The following is a 21,558-nucleotide window of genomic DNA, read 5'->3' on the forward strand; positions in this document are numbered from 1 at the left end:
CGATATTAGTAGACGTCCGATGCGTGACGGAGTATGTTGTATACCAAAAACGGGATTTGACTATATGCATACAAGTCATGTAAACAAGAGCAAATTCCCTGAGATAATGCGGACAATGTTTTGGCCCGCCTTTTTAGTTATTTTGTTTAGCATTAGCATCATATGGTTTTTATGTCTAATGTAAGTGGATACAGTTGAATACTATGAGATTTTGTTTGCACTGGGATATATCTTTTTTTTAACAAAAGGGTAATTAACGATTAAAAACTTGTATTTATCATGATATGTTCTCAAAATATACTTAACTATTTGTTCTTTATATCAAATGAAATAAAGAGTTATATATGAAGATTTCGGATCTCGATTTGAAGGTTTTATTTTTCAATGTTTGGATGTAGTTTTAATATAGAAATATTTAGATAAGCATTGCAGTAAAAAAATTATTATTCTTTTTTACCGTTTTGGCTCGCCTAATCAGATCTCGATACATTGAGATTAACGTATATCATTTATAATGATGACATAATCATCAAACTAATATATTGCATCGTAATCAAAATTAAAGTAAAACTCATTGTAATAGCTTGGAGGGGATTTTAAATTTAGTAATCATATTTACTGAGAAAATAGTCCCCAACAAACTGGAGTGGAAGTTCTTGGCATCCTAACGGTCGACCTGGGTTGTGACACCGATAACAAAAGTAGATCATATGTAGAGAGGGAAATATAAAGAAAGTAGGGTATGAACGCGACGGACTCTTTGACGTGCCAAAGTGACGGTTCGTCTTTCCTGGTAATCATTAGAATTGACGCGATGTCCTAATAAACGTGTTAAAACATGTCAAGAGAGCCAAACAACTAGACGGGGATCTCGCTGCAGATTTTAAATTGTGTTGCAACAAAGTGTAAAGTAGTTCTCTAATTAGTCTTTATCCGAATATTTTGATAATCAAAGTAAAAGTAAAATTACCGATATCGAGATTTGGAAATTTTCGAAAATGAAGTTGTCTTCGGTTAATTGTTTCATTAGAAATTTCGTGTAATTAAGAATTTCGGATAAATTATAAATGTCAAATATCGAAATACTCTTTGATTCATTTTAAGAAAAATGGAATGACTACAGTATCATGAAATTAATATATGCTGCATTTACAGTTCCATTTATTTAATTTTAAAATAATGTTTATGTCAGAGTTATGACTTATGTTGTGATGCGGTCCGAAATATTGTGTTTATCTCCATTAGTGAAATAAAAAACCGACACGACTTTTCCTACTTCAGTTAATTCCGATGGCTTGCAAAGAAGTCGGTTATCAAGGTATTATGAGATGAAATGCGTCGCGAAAACTATCAATATACCCGTTTGATTTCGACATAGTTCGATGGTAACGAATACCCTCATCAGGGAGAACAGTTCAATGTTCGGCGGGTCGGTCCTTAACTGCAGGGCTGGAATGGTCCCTGTTAACAACATGTAATTGTGGTAAGTCAAATGTTCTGGGGTCGATTCTCTTACTGTAAATGGGTCACGACGTTTTTCGTGTATTATTACGTCATTAATAATGGCCGAAAAGTCCCAGAGCAGGAACGGTGATTTTTTAAGCAAATTGAAAGATTTCATAAATGGATATTTGAATACAACAAGAAAATAATCTTTTGCTCTTTTTATATGCTTGGTTATAAAATAATATGCAAACCCAGTAATTAAGGAAGCCGAATTCGTGATCAACACAAAAAGTTGCCATAGCGAACAGTTAAACGTGACAGTATCAGCTAAATAAATTTCTCAATAAATAAATGCTAACATGTAACGAGTTTATAGTGACGCAAGTGTGCATGACATAAGTACTGTATGGAACCTTGGCATATGGTAAATTTAAATACCATAAGGAATTGAGGCGATTATTCCTGTGTTGATCTGCGGTTATATGACTTTATTATTAAATTGGTCCAATACTGTAAGTCATTAGCATGGGACCATAACGAATGTAATACTAGCGATTAATGCATGGTTTATTTCATATTAGTACCATGTAGCCGTGGTAGAATTCCCACAAAATACGCGACGAGTATGTAGCAGTGTAATGAGAGGATACGTTATCAGGGTTCTGATAGGGGAGTAAGAGATTCGTATCCCACTGTCCCTCCCAGCAAGCTTCACCCCACGAGAGGTCAGATCGGTGTGCTATGCTGCTACGAGGAATTTGAATTGTTTTTGTTAATGGTAATTTGCCAATAACTAGACAAGTTAACTTTAACGTGGGCAAAGTTGTAGGAGCGCGACCTGAATAGTAAAAAAAAAATCTATTGCGTGTGTGAACGGCAATAGTAATTGATCGTGCAGGATACGCTGAAAATTTTGCGTGTGAATCTCATTAAAAATATTATATTGGGCGTGCGTGTACGAAATCGTAATGCGGTGGCGATCCGAATTTGTTTGCCGTTCGGAGAATCGATAAATAAATTTTGCGTTTAGTGAAATCGCGATTAGGTATTAGCGGTAGCGAACGGAATAATTATTGTCGTGCGAACGGAAATAATTATTGCCTGTAGAACGCATATAAAGTAGTGGCGCGTGTAGAGAAAACGCAATAATTTCATTGCGTATTTTTTATTGCGGATAGTGATTGCGAACGCAGATTATTTGATGTCTGCGTGTGTGAACGTAAAAAGCGTTATTTAGCGTGTTGGCGAAACGCAATAAATTTAGATGCGCTAGAGTGGAACAAGTGTAGTATTTTCAGTGTGATTTATATTTTGGTTCTTTCGGTTGGTATTTATGCGTTCCACTACGGCAATAATTATGGATATGCGGGGTGGTTCAAGCGATTTTGGGACCTAGGAGAAGGTGTTATCTATTTTGATCGATGGTCTTAGCCAGACAATACGATCGTTTGTTAGCGTGGTAACGGCAAAAAAAGATCTAAGTGTGTGGCGTGCTGAGTAACATATATCTTCTCGCGTCATCGCTGACATAACTTTATCTATGGGATCGACCGGGTTAGGTGTACGGGTAGCAGCACATCTGTAGTTTGTGGCAAGGTGTACGTGCGAACACGGCAATGACAGTTACTTTTGGGCGTTGCAGCCACGCACAAATTATTGATACGGCACGGAGTAGATAGTTCTGGTGTCAACATCTGGTTGTTCTGTCGGTTACTAGTCTCAAACTATCTCACGTTGTGGACTGCCACTCCAATATTTTTGCGTTTTGAACCGCAAATTAATATTTGCGTTCACTCGCATTACTTTGTGCAGTGCCGCAACGCATTGCTATTTCGTTCGCACGCAATTATTTTTTCTTTAGGTCATGTCGCGCTCCCACGCCACCGTACATAACACATTATCCTCGAAACGTAACATTAAACACTACCTTTAAAACATTAAAATGAAACGGAAAATAATTTTCTATAATTTTCTGACGTATCTTATATTTATAGGACACCATTTTATGCCGTACATGCATGCTCCAATTAATCCATTACGCTCAAATGCACGCATTTAATCCCCCCAAAAGATATATTTACTACAGTACTTATAAATGTATAGTGTCGTCATGGAAATATAAAATATTACTAAAAGGTATAGATATATGAATAGTTATAAGAAAATAAACAGCAAACGGTTATATCTGTTAGACAATCGATGTTTCTCATTGACGAACTAATCATTATAAGACCGTGAATTTTCGTGTTGTTATTCATACTTATTTAATCATAAGCCTGGACTGTGATATCATACTTTGCGGTGAAAAAAAAAATCAAAACGCAAAACAGTTTAAGAGAAGAATATATTCATTCACCCCATTGAGATAGAGACAAAGTACATCTCAATCGTCAAGGTAAGATTCCTAAGCTATCAAACAATCAGCAAGCCTCGTGTTTGACAACTTCAAAGAATCTTACTCCTCGGATTGGAGATTTACCTGTCTCGCCCTCGAGGGGATGAGCGATTTTAAAATCTGAGTTCTTTACAATAGACCATTCTCTTAACCTGACATAATTTACCTAATTTTGAAATGAAAGGAATACTTACGATAACACAAATAAATGTTTTCCATTTACGAAAGATAGTAAAAGATGTCCAGATAGACACTTTCTCCGAACGAAACTCATTACAATTAGAGGGTCGACGACTGGATAATATATGTTACATACCACAATGTATGGTATCAAAATAAAACTTCAAACAATCTTTTTCATGTTTTCATTTAAAACATAAAGTATTCACTAAAGCAAATTATTACTCCATAGATGTTTTTTTATTTAAAAAAATGCTTCTTTAAATGCTTTCTAACTTTAATTCCGAAATTTCAGTGGGTTATTGAGGAACCTTCACATCATGGTAAGTAAACTCTATGCTTAAGTAAGAATCATCGAGATACATAACTACAGGATCGGGACGTGAAGTTTTCCCTTCATATTATCAATGTAGATTTATAATACGAGTTTAGTACTTTTTCATCAAGGCTCGCAAAAAATTGAAAAATTTGAAACTAGTATCATAAATCTAATATGAAGGAAAACTCATTACAGATTCTATTTATCGTATCTTGACTAATAGTTTGCCTTTTGTTTCTTACCGTTTGGAGGTTTTACGCAATGATGGATCAAATCAATCGAATCGGTTCCGATTCGTACCCACGATCTACTAAAAATCAATAGTCGGTCAAGTACCATTGCGCCGTAATAAAATAGTGCGTAAAATAGCCAGCTGTAATTTAAAATATTAATGTAGTTTTTTATCATGCAGATTATCTATCAAACTTAACTTTTCTTTATTGATTTATAACGTAAAGCGGAAAATTTATTGCAAAGAGAAAATTTGAAATTTATTACTTTTGTAGAGCATTAGCGACATTTTCTATTGTGGACTTTTTCATGACGTCCCACAGATTGACGTTTGGCGCGAAAACACATTCCCCAACAGGTCATTTATGGTTATCGTCAAGCACGACTATCGGGGTGTCGTTCTTTTTAGCTAAGTTTCTCTGTTTGATTAAGGAGATTTGAACGATGTTTTTCATTGATTATCATGTTTAAATCGATACGATGAAGGTGAGAATTGATGCTAGCTGGTACGCACCGTTTATGAATCAACAGATTAGTGTGTGGTCATCATAGTAAAATTCGTTTAGTAAATATAGGTCGTTACCCACGCGTAGAAATATTGTACCATTCATTGGGAACAACCACTCACTATAGCAGAGAGGGCAATATTACACGTCGTGTGTAATAAATCAATAGTATACATTTATGAAAGGGCTTTATTGAACTGGAAAAACACGGAAGTCATATGCATGAATGATGGATTATATGTGGTTTTAACACACAAATGCTGAAAAATATTGTATCGCGTACATGAAAGGTTAATTTTGAAGGTCTACAAATGTACACAATTTTGATTTTAGAATGTATTTTAACCATCTCAATAAACGCTAGACGGTGTCAAATCATCTCTTCTCGATACCACCATAGCAAATTGTCAACCTTCCTGTGAGTCGATGCATGACTAGAATGATATGATTGGTTGATAATAAAACTTATTTTGAATATTTTTAGAACAATACCTTTTCGTCGTGTTACCTCTAGGTATGAGAAATATATATCAAAAATTTTACGAACTGTTTTTCTACGGTCCTTTTATTCTATTTCATATCTGTGTTAAAATAATGGTATCAGTACTATTTATTCGTTACTCGCACAAATGTATATATAATTAACCGACCATTGGTGAACTTGTCTTCATGAGTGCGGCCTGTGTGTATGGGATTGCCGATCGGACTTTGTGTTGGGAGTTGCCAGTTTCTTTTTATTTCTGGCCATAATGCTTTTGAGGAAGGAGAGAAAAAACAGGGTATGAAACTTTATAGTCATTCACATTCTATCAATTTTTACAATATATTAAAATGTACGTTGCTCCTTTTGGTTTGACACAGTTATCGAAACACATCTAATATTATACGGATCCGGAATTTGCACTTATCGTTTAAAACTATAAATAGAAGTGAAAAGTTGCCGTCGGTGCATAACCAGACTTTCGTGTTATGCGACCAGCGGATTGAAGTGCATTCAATTTTTAGTTTACAATTCGCATCATAAACTTCTGGCAATGTTAAAACTGCAATGTTTACGATTGCAATATCTAAATACAACTACCAAATCTTTAACGTTATTTGATAATGTACGAAAAATTACTATTTTCGGAAAGCGCCGCTGACTTAGGGACCATACAATTTTTAATAGCTTTTAATTATTAACTGCCCATTTACCGTGCATGATAAATATTCATGTCTAATCATTGGGAGTTATAGGAAATAAAATTACACTGATGTCTTGCTATAAAAAATACTCGGTCGTCATTTGAGCTTGTCGTTTGTAGTTTTTGTGAAAAGATCGAGATAATAGAAAAGCCAAAGCTATAGAAATAATGATTTATTGCTAATCATTATAGGACCTCTTTTATTCGACTTTCTGTTGACCAAATGTCAGGTGTGACCTTTCACCTTTTAGGAAAAGTTAATGGCATTACTATAGGTGAAATATCAAACTTTAATCTTTTAAACTTTTTAGACCAATTAATTATCACTGTTATACAACGTTCAATATATGTAGAGAATATATGGTTAATATGTAACAGTACATAGTTTATTTTGTGTTCGACACAAAAATCAAAATGGACTCGGCAAAGTCTCGTCATCTCAAGCTTTTCTAACTCTCTCACCAAAATACACATTGAAATAACCATGCATTCTGTCTATCCTGTGACAATCTTTTCATAATATAGATTGCATTCTGAACGAAAGCAAATTACCGCTTATTTGCATGGTTTCGTCTGAAGCAAGATTTATTTACATAAACTTGACTAAAGAGTGTAGTTTCGTTTTACTGCACAGGAAATATATAAGGCAGTTCCAGTAATACACTGTTATGGTGCATATATCAGTGAAACAGACACGTGGTTTCGGACTGAATGGTTTGGGGTCAAATTACAAAAGTTCCGTCAGATGTGGAACCAAAGTACGTGGATCGTATTTACGGATAAAGCCATTTTCTTTTTTCCTAATTTTAACACTTGATCGTCACTTTAAGTTTCACAGAGAAAGGAAAACAGAAGAGGGAATTGAAGGATTTAGATGATTTTGTCAGTAGAATTAAAGGAAGACCAAAACACTTGCCTCCTGCGTAAGTTTATTAAAACTATACATGATTTTATTTGTTTCTTGATATATATAGGCCTATTATATATATTAATAAGATATCACTTAACATTTTTGCTCTTTGTATAAAATGATATCCGGTTAGTCAATTTAAAAACTTTTAAGGTATTCGTCGTAAACTCTATCTATTTGAAGTTTGCATACCGTATATATCTAAAGTGTACTTGAACATACTTAATTTAATAAAGAGTGTGTACGCGTCGGGCGGCTATCATCAGGTAATACCGTTGATTGGAATATTCTTGTGTAGCTATGTAAATTCTGAGAAAACATTCGAACAAAATGTTAGGGATTTCATGAATGCATAAGACTATTTATTAACTTATTAAGTTATGTTCAGTACACCTAAGAATGTGTTATATAGGCATACAACATATCACTAGTTTAAACAGGGGCTAATATCGTTACGTTTAATTAGACATTTCCCTCAAATGCAGCATTTTTATACTAACTGCTAGCATGGTATAATTCTTGTATTATTCTGATTTCTGTACAAATCCATGGCACAATCCTAATAAAATGCCAAAAAGAATGAAACATTACATTAGATATATGGTAAAAAATTAAAACGTTTCTTCATCTCATACCGCTTAATACATTTAGTAACTGTTTCTTTATAATAATTTTCTTTTTAACAATTTAGTTATTTCAAGTTACATGTAGCTTCAGATGATATTGTTTCTATGTATTATTAGATTCATTTACGCCAATTGGTAAATGTCAATTAACAAGATTCATACTATGAATTTCTGGCCACGCTAAAGTATTCATAGAAAATTAGACCATTTGCTTTTCAGTTTCATCAACATTTTTACAATAACAGAAAAAAGGTTTCAATTACCAAGGGTTATGGACTTATAATGAAGGTGCCTCACACCGACGACTATAGCCCGCTAGTGTTGAAATGTTATATACAGAATGATAATTTTCGTATTAAAATATAGAAATATTTTCTCAGTGGAAGTTTTTGACGAAATATAATCCAAAGTATATTATAACACAATGATAAAGTGACTCTTATAATTCAATAAAATATGTCGTAATAATTTGTTTACCATTTCAGTGACGAAATATTTCCAGTAGCAGAAGATTCAGTGGCCTAAGAGACATAATCCGAAAGATAAACATAAGTTCAGTTGGATTCACAGACGTATTATAAGTGATATACTATATAATTATCATTATCAATGTATAATTAAATCTTGCTTGCAACAAGCATTTACATGGCTTAAAATGAAGTTCATAAAGTAAAAAATGGCGTCGCTGTTTATAACGTTGCAGTTGATTGGTTGATACGACAGCGTAGTAATCTCTAAGAGAAACTAGTTCATCAATAAAAGTACAAAGAAAGGTAAAAAGATTAATTAAAAGGATTAACTTTATTATTTTATGGATATAATACACAATATCGGAGTGTACTCTCAACGTTAACCGCTTTGCGTTTTTCTAGTGTATACTAGGTACTAAGGTCTATTAGTTATACACTGTATCTCCATAACATAAGGAAGGATATTCTTTATATTTATTTTTTCACTATTGTAGATAATGTCTCTATGTTTCTAAACAACTTGTGTTATAATAAAAGAATGTGAAACAATTGTTGTTTAATTATTGACAACACTTATCTCCAACAAAATTCCTCCATATTTTTAAAGGGATGCTGTTTTTTCATATCAGGTTAACCGATTCATACATATCATGATAGCTTAAGTGACAACACGACATATCAAAGGAAAAATCTTTACAAGTCAGTAACTAGAAGAAACATCGAAGGCGAATCATGTAGCGTAAACTATATACAGATTTACCCACACTTTTCACACGGAGTTATTGCCCTTTGCACTTATAATTATTATTGGACTTTGTGAACGCAATAACTTGAGTAAATATAAGCCAGGCTTAATGAAACGTTCGCTGTCGAACCTGTGTTGCGTGCATTGTTGGGAGGCTGAAGTTGGTTCCGAGTTCCGAGTTCCGAGTTCCGTTTAAGCTAAACGGAACTCGGAACCAGTTCCGAGTTCCGTTTAAGGATTTTGTTTTTTAAACGAAATTTAAAAAATTCAATTTATGTAATTTGAACATATTACAAATGTTTTCTGTTGTGTTTTTTTCATGGATAATTTGTGATAGAGCTAGTTTAAATACGTTTTCAAATAACATCTATTTCCGTTTAAGTAAAACGGAACTCGGAACCAGTTCCGAGTTCCGTTTAAGGAAAATTCTCTATCATTTTACATAAAAGTTGTCAATGTGCTTTGGATATATTAGAAATGTTGCCTGTTGGCTTTTTTAATGGATTAATATTGGTAAATCCTCTTTAATTTAGTTTTCGATCAACTCCCATTTCCGAGTTCCGTTTAAGTAACACGGAACTCGGAACCAGTTCCGAGTTCCGTTTAAGGAAATTTTCTATCTATTTAGATAAAATCATTCTATATGTCTAAGACATATGAGAAATGTAGCCAGTTGTCTTTTTTCATGGGTTACTAGTGATGAATCCACTTTAATTCAGTTTTCGATCAACTCCTATTTCCCAGTTCCGTTTAAGTAAAACGGAACTCGGAACCAGTTTAGCTTAAACGGAACTCGGAACTCGGAACCAACTTCAGCCTCCCAACAATGCACGCAACACAGGTTCGACAGCGAACGTCTGAGAGAAAATTTATACTTATAAATACTTTTGTATTTTGTGAGTGCAACTGTGTTGTCAAAATCGTCAAGATGTGGTATATAGTTCTGTTAAAACAGCACTTTTTTCAAAATTAGAACGTATGTGGTATTAGGATGAACATTGTAAAACATTGAATAAATCATCTGGGAATGTGAATGTACATGAGATATATTTAGACAAGCACATTTACGTATCCATTTTTATATATATTAGATATTCATTTTGGTCGGAAATGAGAATATTTGAAAAAGAGAAGATCAATTCATAATGAATATGAATGCTTATATATAATTAGTTTGAAAATTGAAATTCACTGATTTAAGGAAGAGTCCTTAACTTAAAATTGTTTCCTTAACTTCTGTAATGCTTTCCCATGGGAATTTTAAGCTAATGAATTCCTTAAATTTAAGAAATTTCGGGAAACTGGGTACTGTTCAATTATTTAATAAACTAATATATCTCTCCATAAATCAACAAAAAAACTACAGCATGTTTTATGTGTAAATGAATTAATTTAAAAAGTATCCTGCGTTCAATGACCATATGACTAGTGTTATATCATGTTGTGCTGGACAGGACATTATTAGTTAATATAGATATTGGATCTAAAATAAACTTTTATAGGGCGAGGCGAAGATGACCCTGATAATGTTTATTAAAGACTCATTTTTTTTTTCGTTTTAGGTCACTCACTGTGTATGTGTAACGAATTTATCCCCTCGAAGGTCCCTTCAATTGAATAACTATATGATACATTATGTATGGAAACACAAAATGACTCAGAACTTCACTTCATTGATTAAATGACTCGAATGCATTGCAATGATCCATTTCTGTTAAATCACTCCTAGATAAGTCTTGCCGATGTCGTTTGCCTTTGAAGAGGTCATTATTATTCATATGTTTTGTTTCCATCTCTCTAAGCGCTGTTGTCGAGAAGCGTTACCTGACCGCCACCTTGTTGCTGATTACGTTAGTGGCAAAGAACGATAACTCTATCGTCCAAACCTAATAGAAATTCTACTAACTTAAAACAACTAAATCTTGGATATATAACATGACGTCTCTTTACCAAAGAGGAATACACTATTCTTTTCTGAGGCGGGATAAGGATTATGTGGACATTCCCAGTATCACGAGGTGCTGTGTGGTAATTAATTATTATCGTTTGTGTTATTGTGTAACAGCCCTACGCCGGTAGATGCGATCTTCGGTATAGTTTTGAAAAGTTAAAACATGAAATTCACCTGATTTAGTATAATGTCATCATAATTGCTATTTCCCTACATGAGATACATAAATGATAAGAAACAGATTTTATAATTCAGTATTTAAGTTGAAAATGAAAGTTGAATTTTTATATGCTTAGAAGTATAGTAATACTTTATATAGCTGTATTATTATCTCCATGTTGATTATCTACGTACATTTTTATTGACTCTGGCATGTGTGTGAGCTATATCGATATTACATTTATTTGCGAACATGTTGTTGTGCTTGTACACATTAAGACATGTAATGCTACAAACCGATGTGTTTTGTATAGATGAAGCTTTTATTTCACCATTGACAAATCACTGTACAACTCATGTCCGCTCATTCTTATTTCATTAGCCAAACTAATCAATAATACACAAATAAAACCTTTTATTCAAGACTATAGTATAGCATATAGCCAATTATAATATATATTTTTGCGGTTTTGCAGGCTATCGTCTTCGCCGTGAAAGTTGATCCATATAATCAAAACCAGATGCCGACATTTTGATTCACAAAGATTTCATCTTCTAGTTTCAAAGGATTTGTGCAGCCAAAAATTTTTTTTTGATAATACGTCAGGATATTGCTTTGGATGAATGAAAAATCAAGTCCCACCCAACGAATCGCCTAGCTTTTAGCGCTATCGGTTGATTTTGGTCGTGATTTATGGGTAGTGTCGACTACGGTTCAGAGATAATGAGCTAGGCGGTCACGTGGTCTTGTGATGTCAGAGTAGTCCGCGGCTACACAAGGTAAGCCTAGTACTATACATTTATACAGCATATATACGTATACATTAGATCTATAATTTGAGTTTTTCGAGTAAATGGTTATTCTAGCTTTATGATGTAGATATTTTCAGTTTCAAAACATTCCATTTACACCATTTCAAACATTCAAACAAGTATATATCTAACTTTAGATTAGATAATCAGTCCACTTTGATAACGATATCAAAATGATGTTCGGATCAGTCTGGACTGAGATTTAGATAGAATATTAATATTATGTTAATTTCTGTGTAATAAAAAACAGTATAATGTAACACTATCTTTTTACGAGTAAAATCACAAAAATAAGCATAAATATATCTATAATGCGTGTTTTTATTTCAAACTTCTGCTATAACAATGCAAACATGGCATAGTTTTTGAGTAAAAATAAAATGTGGACGGTTGCCAGTTATGTGATATTGGAGTAGCAGTACAGGGCCCGGCACCATAAAACTATTTACAGACAGATTTTTTACTCAAGTATATGATTTTACATAGACTTGAGTAAAAAATCTGTCTGAGAAAGTTTTATGGTCCCGAGCCCCGATCTTATACCGAAAATAATATGTTTATCTATATCGTTGCCTTTGAAACTTTATCCATAACGTTTATTAAAAAGCAGACATACAACAATGATATTTCTGATATATGATTTTAGATACAGTATAAGTGTAGATTTAAAAAAAAAAGTCATTATTTTAAAAATTATACTAATCCTTAAAATAGCCTATTCATTGTCGATCCTTTTGTATATCAATATTTTGATCTTTTATAATATCAAAAATAAATTCTTTCTACCACATGTTGAAACGTATTACGGTATTGTAATAAATGTATCTCAATTTATTCGGTTAGAAACACACAACACAATGTTTGTAATGATCAATCATCAGTGTGTACGTACATGTACGTCAAGCATCATATCCTCGATGCTTTAATCAAGGATTTCTTTACTTGTTACGTAAAATTTCATTTTACAGTCACAAACTTTGCAATTCACAATGTATCAAAGATACAGACTACAGGAAAATATTATCTAATTAAAGCTTATTCGTTGCTGAATTCCTCGACAATAAAAATCCGAAACTTTTATTTCTGTGCGGATTTTCTTTCATAATTACACGAAGATACCTGCAATTAGAGCATAAATTAGAGTATTTGAAACATCGAATTTCACTCTTTTAGTTATTTACATTCGAGCCAAAGTCATTGTACGATTAACTTCACTCAAAAGTAATCATAAAAAAATCTTTGATCGGCTTTTCCTGTGACCGTCGATATAAGTGATAGCACATCAGTTATGGTACAGCGATGAGCCACGGACTATTGTGACGTCACACGCTTTAGAGCTAGAAAATATGCATAATCGGGTGGTCAGAAAATTTGACCCCGATATCGACGGCTTACGGGTTATTCCGGTCGCGCACGGTACGGAGAGGTTTCTACACGTGCTAATAAAGCCATTTCCAGCATAAACTGAAATTATCATTTTTGACTGCACAAATCCCACAAGTCCACAACGCGAAAAGGTTGGCTCGCAAAAATAATTGACTATACAATATTATACAAATGTGGTTCGAAATTGAAAAGGAAAAATAATATGGTTACGAAACATACTTCATATACTGTGCAATGTTGAAACAAAATCAAATAAAACGATAGTAAAAGATAGTTACAAACAAATTTTAATGTATATATTGTTGATATCACAGGAAGGCTGTGCATGTCACAAGAAAAGCACACAGAACAATACCAAACGACTTAAACAGCAATATATGCACACTATACCTGCATACATACACATAAGAATACATATACATGAACATTTTATGTAGCTAAATATAAATTTTTAAAAAGAAGGTTATAATCATCACATACAAATAATGTATAGTTGTTTTGTATTAGTACTAGGACAATAATTATAATAAATATATGAATATATCACAGTTTAAATGATTATCACAAAGTGTGCATTGCCTAACGCTTTTGACGAACGTCATTATCACGTTGTTCTCAGGCTAGATATGTATTCTTGGGTGGTCTCGCACTTTGAACCATATTCATGGTGGCAAAACTCCCATCTTTGATTTCCTTGCTCTGGATCTGGAAAAATATAAATCCTTTAATTAGATATGGTTTTGATATCAAATATTTCAAATCGTTATTTTTCAGCTATATCATTGTACAATACACATTATGAATAGCTGCCTGATCAAATTATGATATACATGTTTATTATATGACTAATGCTTTTGCTGTCTTTTGATTGGCCGATACGCTTCTCAGAAGTATTCATCAACTGCGATATCAATCCCGAAATCGGCGGCGAAAAGCACGCGAGGTTACTGGATACCTCTCGCGAGTCCAGTAACCTGTGTCAAAAATAGATCGAGGAAAACTCCCTTGAATGTGACGTCATAATCACTTTTTAACATCGAGTCGTACCCAAATATAGCGTAACCGGAGTTTCCCTCATTCAATGACGTCGGGATAGTCTATTGTGACGTCATTATTATAGACGGCAACATATATGATACATAAATATATATATTTAAAAATTTAGATTATCATTATTCATTCACACGTTTTTTACAAATTAATGATAATGAACTTCAGAACAACTGATTAACGAATTTAAAAAATCATTAACATTGCTGTCTTTCTTCCTCTGTTACCTAGTACATATGTATATAACACGCATCAACTACTTAATTTACCAGAAGCAGTTTTTCAACTATGTAAAATTACTTATTTATTAAAGGAACAACGCTGAGATAAAATGCCAAACCTATATGTTATACATGTATAAATATGATATACAATCATGTATATGCTATTCACAGTGATTTATTTTCGCACTTCAGAGACAGAAATGATTCTTATGCCCTCTGTTCCATGCATTTTCGCAATAATTGATTTTCACGATTTTCACGATTTCAATCGCTAATGAAATAAGCTAAATCTAATCGCACGTGAACATACCGGAAGTTATTTCGCAGTATTGTACCAGAAGTTAGTTCGCTATTATTGATTATAAAAACATTTTTAAAATTACTAAAATTCTGACTGGTAAGTCACGTCCTTGCTGTAGTTTTATCTGCCTGTATGATTATACTGAGAATTTTTATTGTAAAATTCTAAATTATTACCGGAGATGGTTACGGATGCAGACTCCCAAAACAATTGCGCAAAGCACCACCGCGCCAACTGTACAGCCAATGATAACTCCAAGACTCCTATCATGATCATCGTCTGATTAAGGAATAAAATGCATATGCATGTGTAATTATATATATCATAATACTAAATAAAAAAGCACCCCCCAAACAAAAATAATCAAAAAATCCCAGTACAAATTAAGGAGTCCACTGTAGATATCTTAAGTAGTATTGGAAAATTGTTATTATAAAAATGAATGTTTTACTGAAAATTACCTGTACCTGGATATCCTATTTGAAATACATGTAAATATTATAGAAACTCAATGAATGAGAAATATTCAGTGCTATTCACATGACATCATTTATTGGGGATTTTTTAAATGCATTGCTAGATACTATGTAGCATTTGACATGTGACCATAAAAGATTTATATATAAACATATCATAATAGGAATTTACCTTCAGAGGTCGGTTCATCTTCCCAAGGAACTGCGACTGAAGTAATGAAAAATACATAATGTAAAATGTTAAATAAAGGGAGTAAACCAATAGATGTTAACAAAAGTGTTCTGGACATTAAATGTCAGAATATGACAGTATAATTACCATCTTAATTACAGATTACCTGTTGGTTAATGTTGATTTAATGTATGTATCACCTTAATTACAGGTTACCTGTGGGTTAATGTTGAGTTAATATATTTATCATCTTAATTGAGCAATTAAATACGTGGATATAAAATATATACGAGTAGGCCTATCTCCGTTGTTCCCGTTTTGCTTCCCTGTTTCTTTCTTTCTTTATGATTTATTGTAACGTTTTATCTTTCTTACTTTTCCTGTCGTTGTTCCATGTTATGTATGCATTCAAAAAGCCATAAGATAATCTAGTCTAACTTCTTCTTTCTATCTTTCTTTCTTAATTCATTTTTTTTATTTCTTCACTCCGTTTTTCTTTCCTTCTTAATCACTTTTTCACATTGGAATGCTGTTTCTTTGTTTTAATTTTTGATTTTAATTATTGTTTAGTTTTAATTTGTATTTTTTTTTTACATTTTCTTTCAGAATAATTAATAAATATATATCTGTATAGGAACATTGAAATTGCTAAATGAAATTGCTAACCTGAACAATCGCTTTGTGCCGAAGACCCTATGAAGGCCGTCGACAGCCCTTTGGGACATATTTTGCAGGTTTCTGCTCCTGATTGGTCTTGGTACTCTCCGTACGGACAGGGAAGGCATGTATCCCGGCCAGAACCGTAAGTCCCTAGGGAACAGTCGACTGCAAAGAACATGGAAGAGCGGTATGACGCACACAACCACATACTTATTAGGATTTTATGCAGGCACTTTTTCGGAATGGGAATCGTAAATCCTTCTTATACCACATAATTAACCATATTCAATTCGTAAACTATATATTGTTAGTTCTTGCCAGATCGAGCTGCTACAATGTGTTGTTTTAATTCCATGCAATACTCTACGAGATACGATCACAGACGTAGACTAATCATTTTTGTTGATATATTCATTGATTCTGTTACTAAAGACATAATATTTTTCCAAAACTGATAGTGTTCAAAGTTTAAACATGTTCTTCGAAGCTTCACATTAATCAGAGTCTTGTGTTGTTTACCACTTGGAATCTGAAATGGCTTTGTAATACAAATATACAAAAATTAAAAAATTAAATACTATTACGCGAGAGCAATACAAAGAAAAACAACGCAACAGCGTAGTTATTTACAAAATGTGTATTGATATGTAGACAACTGAGAAAGTCACAAACACATCAGGTGACCCGGTAGGGAAAAGTTCTTTTTTCGTCAAACACACAAATTATTCAAACTGAATTTTCTAAGAAAATGCGGCGATATCATAATAATGCTTTACCTACGCACCGTACTGAAAACGGGCCAAAATTAAGCTAATGATAGGCGTAATTATCATGGAAGAAAATAGTCAACTTTAGTCAATGTGTGACCTACTTACTACATACAGCCCCCAATCTGACCTTGCCCTTATTACAGCCGACACTGCTGGTGGATATTACAGTGAGGACGTTGTATGTTCTGCCATCCACGTTAAACTGTAGTATGTCCTGGGATGTGTTTAATTGTTGAACCGATCTCTCTAGGTCAGTAACAGCCTGTAGGAGCTTCAACATGGCCGGACTCACTAAAGCAGACAAAAACCTCAACAAATTGATTGACATAATGGTACATATACTAATTTGCATTCAACATCACTTTATCTGGTATGGCAACATCGATATTAGTGACTTCTAGTGTTCTAACTGTAAACAATTTCATCATTTTCTGTACAAACGTATCATTTCATGTTTTAATAATCAATAAGTGATGGAAGTCGTACCTGTGTTTGTGTTCGCAATGTCTTCCAAATCAAGATTGTCACCCTTCACAAGTGGTACTCGAAGAGTGATAACAGCTTTCACTCCACTTAGAGACCGTTTCGACCGATCACTGGAACAGCCTGAGGAACCAAAAACGTCGATGTTAATAAAATGGTGCTGATCGAATGGTAAATTACCAGTTGCCTTACATCTTAAGCTGTGGTAATAGGACATTAAACAAAACAAAAATAATGTTTAAAATTATATTTAAGTAGAAATAACGGTGGAAAAAGGTACATGTTGACCTGCTCTGTATACTTGACATATCTAAATTGGTAATATTTGTTTACCTTCAATGCTGACCGATATGTCACAGGTTTTGTTATTAGAGCATTGAAGCTTTTCTTTGGACTTCTGCAACAGCGCATCTTTGAACTTTTCCGGATCCTGACATGATGTTGCTGAACTATATTGTAGTGTAGTTGAAGTTTCTAACTCTGCAGGACTGTACACGCCTAATAAACATATATATCCTTAATTATTTAAATCAAATTTTGAATCTAGAGGTTAAGCAATTATTTCCATTCATCAAGTTCGAAAGCAACGGGAAAAAATCGTAATGATGGATCAATATTTCTATGTCATATGTACACTTTATACTCTAAAGCTACAGCTCACCTAAATAATTGAAGGCTCTTGTATGTTCTTATTTGAACATTTTATCTAAAAAAAATGGTCCAGTAGAACAAATATATTTATTAATTTGTTGTCCTCCCATAAGAAGGCTCTCATTAATCACTTATCATACTTTGTATACATTTAACATATCTAATCTCTGTTACTCACGAGAACAGGATGGTGGTTTTCCGTTCCATTGGTAGGCTGTTTCTTTGCCACATTTATACACATCAAGGGGGGTAAATCCCGGTGTAAACCACATACCATCCCGACAACTGGCTTCACAGGTAATCATGTCGTCAGAAGTATTACAGGACATGTGAGATCCGTAGGAGTGTGGCGTTGGTGGACAAACTTTGGGAAATAAAGTGATGATGGAGGTTATAATACATTCTTGATAATTCATAATTGAAGCATTGCAAAGCACAGAACTTATAATTGAATTAAGAATAAGGAGAAAACAAATTCATTGTTCTTTGTTTTCATATCAAATCTGGCTTTCTGATATGCCTATTAGTTTTTCAAACCACTATGAAATCCGAGAATGGCGCGAAAACCCGACGTTATCGTGAAACATTCACGTTGCATATCAATTTGGAAAAAAAATCCTTGACTTGAAAAAAAAGTGGAACGGTACATTAAAACGCATTATATTTTCTCAAAAGTAATTATAACCATTGATGTCACTATTTTTTTCATTTCATCGGAGTATAAATACAGCGTAGCGGATTCTCACAGTTTGCAAACATTTTTTTTCATACCCCAATTAATTAAAAAACATCAATGCTTAAATGAAAAGTCCACTATGATTACTCATTTAAAACATTTATGTGTCTCATTTAAAAGGCAGATATGGTGACTTCTATTAAGAACTAGTAGGTTTTTTTATCAACTGCGTTCGCCAAATAAATACAAGCAAACGTTAATCCGTACTACTTCTTAATCTTAAATGGTTACAAAACAAATGAAATTAAACTCCATCTATACCTGGGCACGCATTCGTATTGCATGCGCCTGTTTCCGTTGTCGGACCTGCACATGGTTTGCCATCAGGTTCTGGGGCTGGACTGTCACACTCCCGTATCCTCATCATTTGGCCCCCAGCACATGATTTTGAACATTGCGACCATTCTCCCCACGGACCAAATTTACCATCAACTGATAGTCAAAAGATACCGATTGCTGTGTGTCACCATTATATGAAGAGGATTTACGATAAAGACGAAATAAATATTAACATTATCTATGGTATGGGAACAGTGTGTATTACTTAATATAGTTATATTGTCATGGAACAACACGTGCAGTATTCAAAGGCAGTCATCATCATACTTGATTTCCTTCTGTTTGCTGTTATAAGTGAATACAATAAACAAAATATCTGTTGTCTTTAAATGCATAATTTTCATACAAACGGCTAGCATTACATTTTTTTTAATTGAAATCACGAATACCTATCCTGGACTCGCAGAATTGTCCCTTGAAGCCAGCGGAACACGAGCACGTGTAATTAGCGTGCATGTTGTGACAGGTGGCGCCGTTTTCACACTCGTGGTTCCTACAGTAGTCGGGTGGCACCTCACACGTATCCCCAGTATAAACCATTAGTACAATGACAGGTGAAAGTCTTCATTCCATCTATACATAAATGGCCATGGCATGGGTCGGGATTACAGTCGTCTTTTGCTTTAATGACAAATGAGAAATATGTATATAATTAAACGATTTATCATATCATTTTTTCTGTTAGTAAATTAAACCTTGTCATAGATATATCATAGATATATGGATGAGCAATATGGCCAGGATTTTTAAATTTTAAATCCATTGCAGTAGTAACAGATATTGCATAACCAGATAGGAAAACATTAATATACTTGATACAAAGTCTACAACATTAAGTAATATTTGTCATTAACTATACTGTAAAGTGCTTTAATACAGAGGTGTCGCTAAATATCGTGTTTATTAATTCTTAGTTCGGATTTATTAGTTTAACATCCTATTATCAGACAGTGTCATTTTAAGGACGTGCCAGGTTTGTTGGTGGAGGAAAACCGGAGTACGCAGAGAAAGCCACTGGCCAGTGGTCAGTACTTGTCAACTGCCCCACATGGACTTATAACTCGCAAAACAGAGGTGGAGGGTTCGTGGTACTATATCGGGACATCCTAACCATTCACCCATCTCGGCCCTATTTTGTATATTTAATATTTAGATTGAATTTAATTATTTAAATAATGAAAAGAAATATATTTATCTTTACATATCAAACCTACCTATATAAAATGATGTTATATATAAACGTTCACTTCCTGTATCGGTACTAGAATTTGAAAAAAAAAACTTCGCAAAATAAAAACACTTTAAAGTATAATTGTCGATATATATCACTTTATAGTTACTTTGACCTACTTATGGTATAACACAATGTTCACAATACCGTCACATGTAACTTGGTGATATGAGATCGAGACCATCAACTTCCGTCTCTAAGAGACGGCTCATCTCAAACTCTCCTATTTCTGTGTTGTAGCAGGTTGCCGTCAATGTCTTTATATCAGTATTCGACAAAACGGAGGCTTTCAGTAAAAATCCGGATATGTGTCCGACTGTAAAGTAATGCAAACTATATTTTTTTTAAAAAGAAAGAAAAAAAGATGCACATCTGGTAAAAAAATCGATGATAATTTAAGTACGAAATAAATGTACAAATTATTAATGGCATATAATGAACCGACCTAAACATGGTTTCATGGCATGATTTAGCAAATACAATAGTTCATAAGCCCTGCAATTATATCTGTTCTCATTTCTCATGAGTAATTTGAGCACATAACTTTAATCTATGAAAATGTAAACTATGAGATAATATATGTTACCGATACATATATGAATCTTACATGGAGTTGTTCATTTCATATGAGATTTTTATGAAACGAGTCTAAGAAGTATTTTTTATTTTTGCAAGGCTTCGGAGGCCGACCATCATTCAAATCTATATGAATTAAACTACAAAGGTAGGTGATCAAGCTAATGTTAAAAATCGAATAGAAACTGCCCACAGCCCAGTTTTCTTGAAACTTTGCATATTGAAAGTATTTAACTACTAGTTTTTTCCCTTTAAAAATGACAATTCTTTTTCCATTTGTAATTTTAAAAAGGCATAAAAGGGCCTGAATTCTTTGTAGTTCATTTTTCATTAAAACTACTAGCACATTACATGCCAAAAAAAAAGTTAGCCTTTGTTAATATTCTACTATTCATTTATTCATAAAGCTCATTTGACTAATTCCAAATTTAAAATATGAAATAGTTATATTTATCTACATAAAGAGAAGATTATCTTAATCATCTAGTTGTTAGCGCTTTTTGTACTGTTTGGAAAAAATGCTCATATGAAATTAACACAAAAAAAATAGTTAACAAAAAAAGCTATC

At 33.4% G+C, this 21,558-nt stretch overlaps 1 protein-coding gene across 1 annotated transcript; it reads right to left on the reverse strand.

Moving 5' to 3' along the window:
* Positions 1-13,441: 13,441 nt before the first annotated feature.
* On the reverse strand, positions 13,442-19,799 carry LOC138323712 (uncharacterized). The gene is made up of 10 exons (XM_069268513.1): positions 19,573-19,799; positions 19,106-19,276; positions 18,287-18,472; positions 17,791-17,955; positions 17,461-17,580; positions 17,080-17,265; positions 16,211-16,369; positions 15,545-15,580; positions 15,073-15,175; positions 13,442-14,026 (listed from the first exon to the last, which is right to left on the reverse strand). The coding sequence occupies exons 1-10, from the start codon at positions 19,721-19,723 to the stop codon at positions 13,984-13,986; spliced, it is 1,320 nt and encodes a 439-aa protein (XP_069124614.1). The 5' UTR covers positions 19,724-19,799; the 3' UTR covers positions 13,442-13,983.
* Positions 19,800-21,558: the final 1,759 nt, after the last annotated feature.

The sequence above is a fragment of the Argopecten irradians genome, chromosome 5, assembly GCF_041381155.1.
Source record: "Argopecten irradians isolate NY chromosome 5, Ai_NY, whole genome shotgun sequence".
NCBI lineage: Eukaryota > Metazoa > Mollusca > Bivalvia > Pectinida > Pectinidae > Argopecten > Argopecten irradians.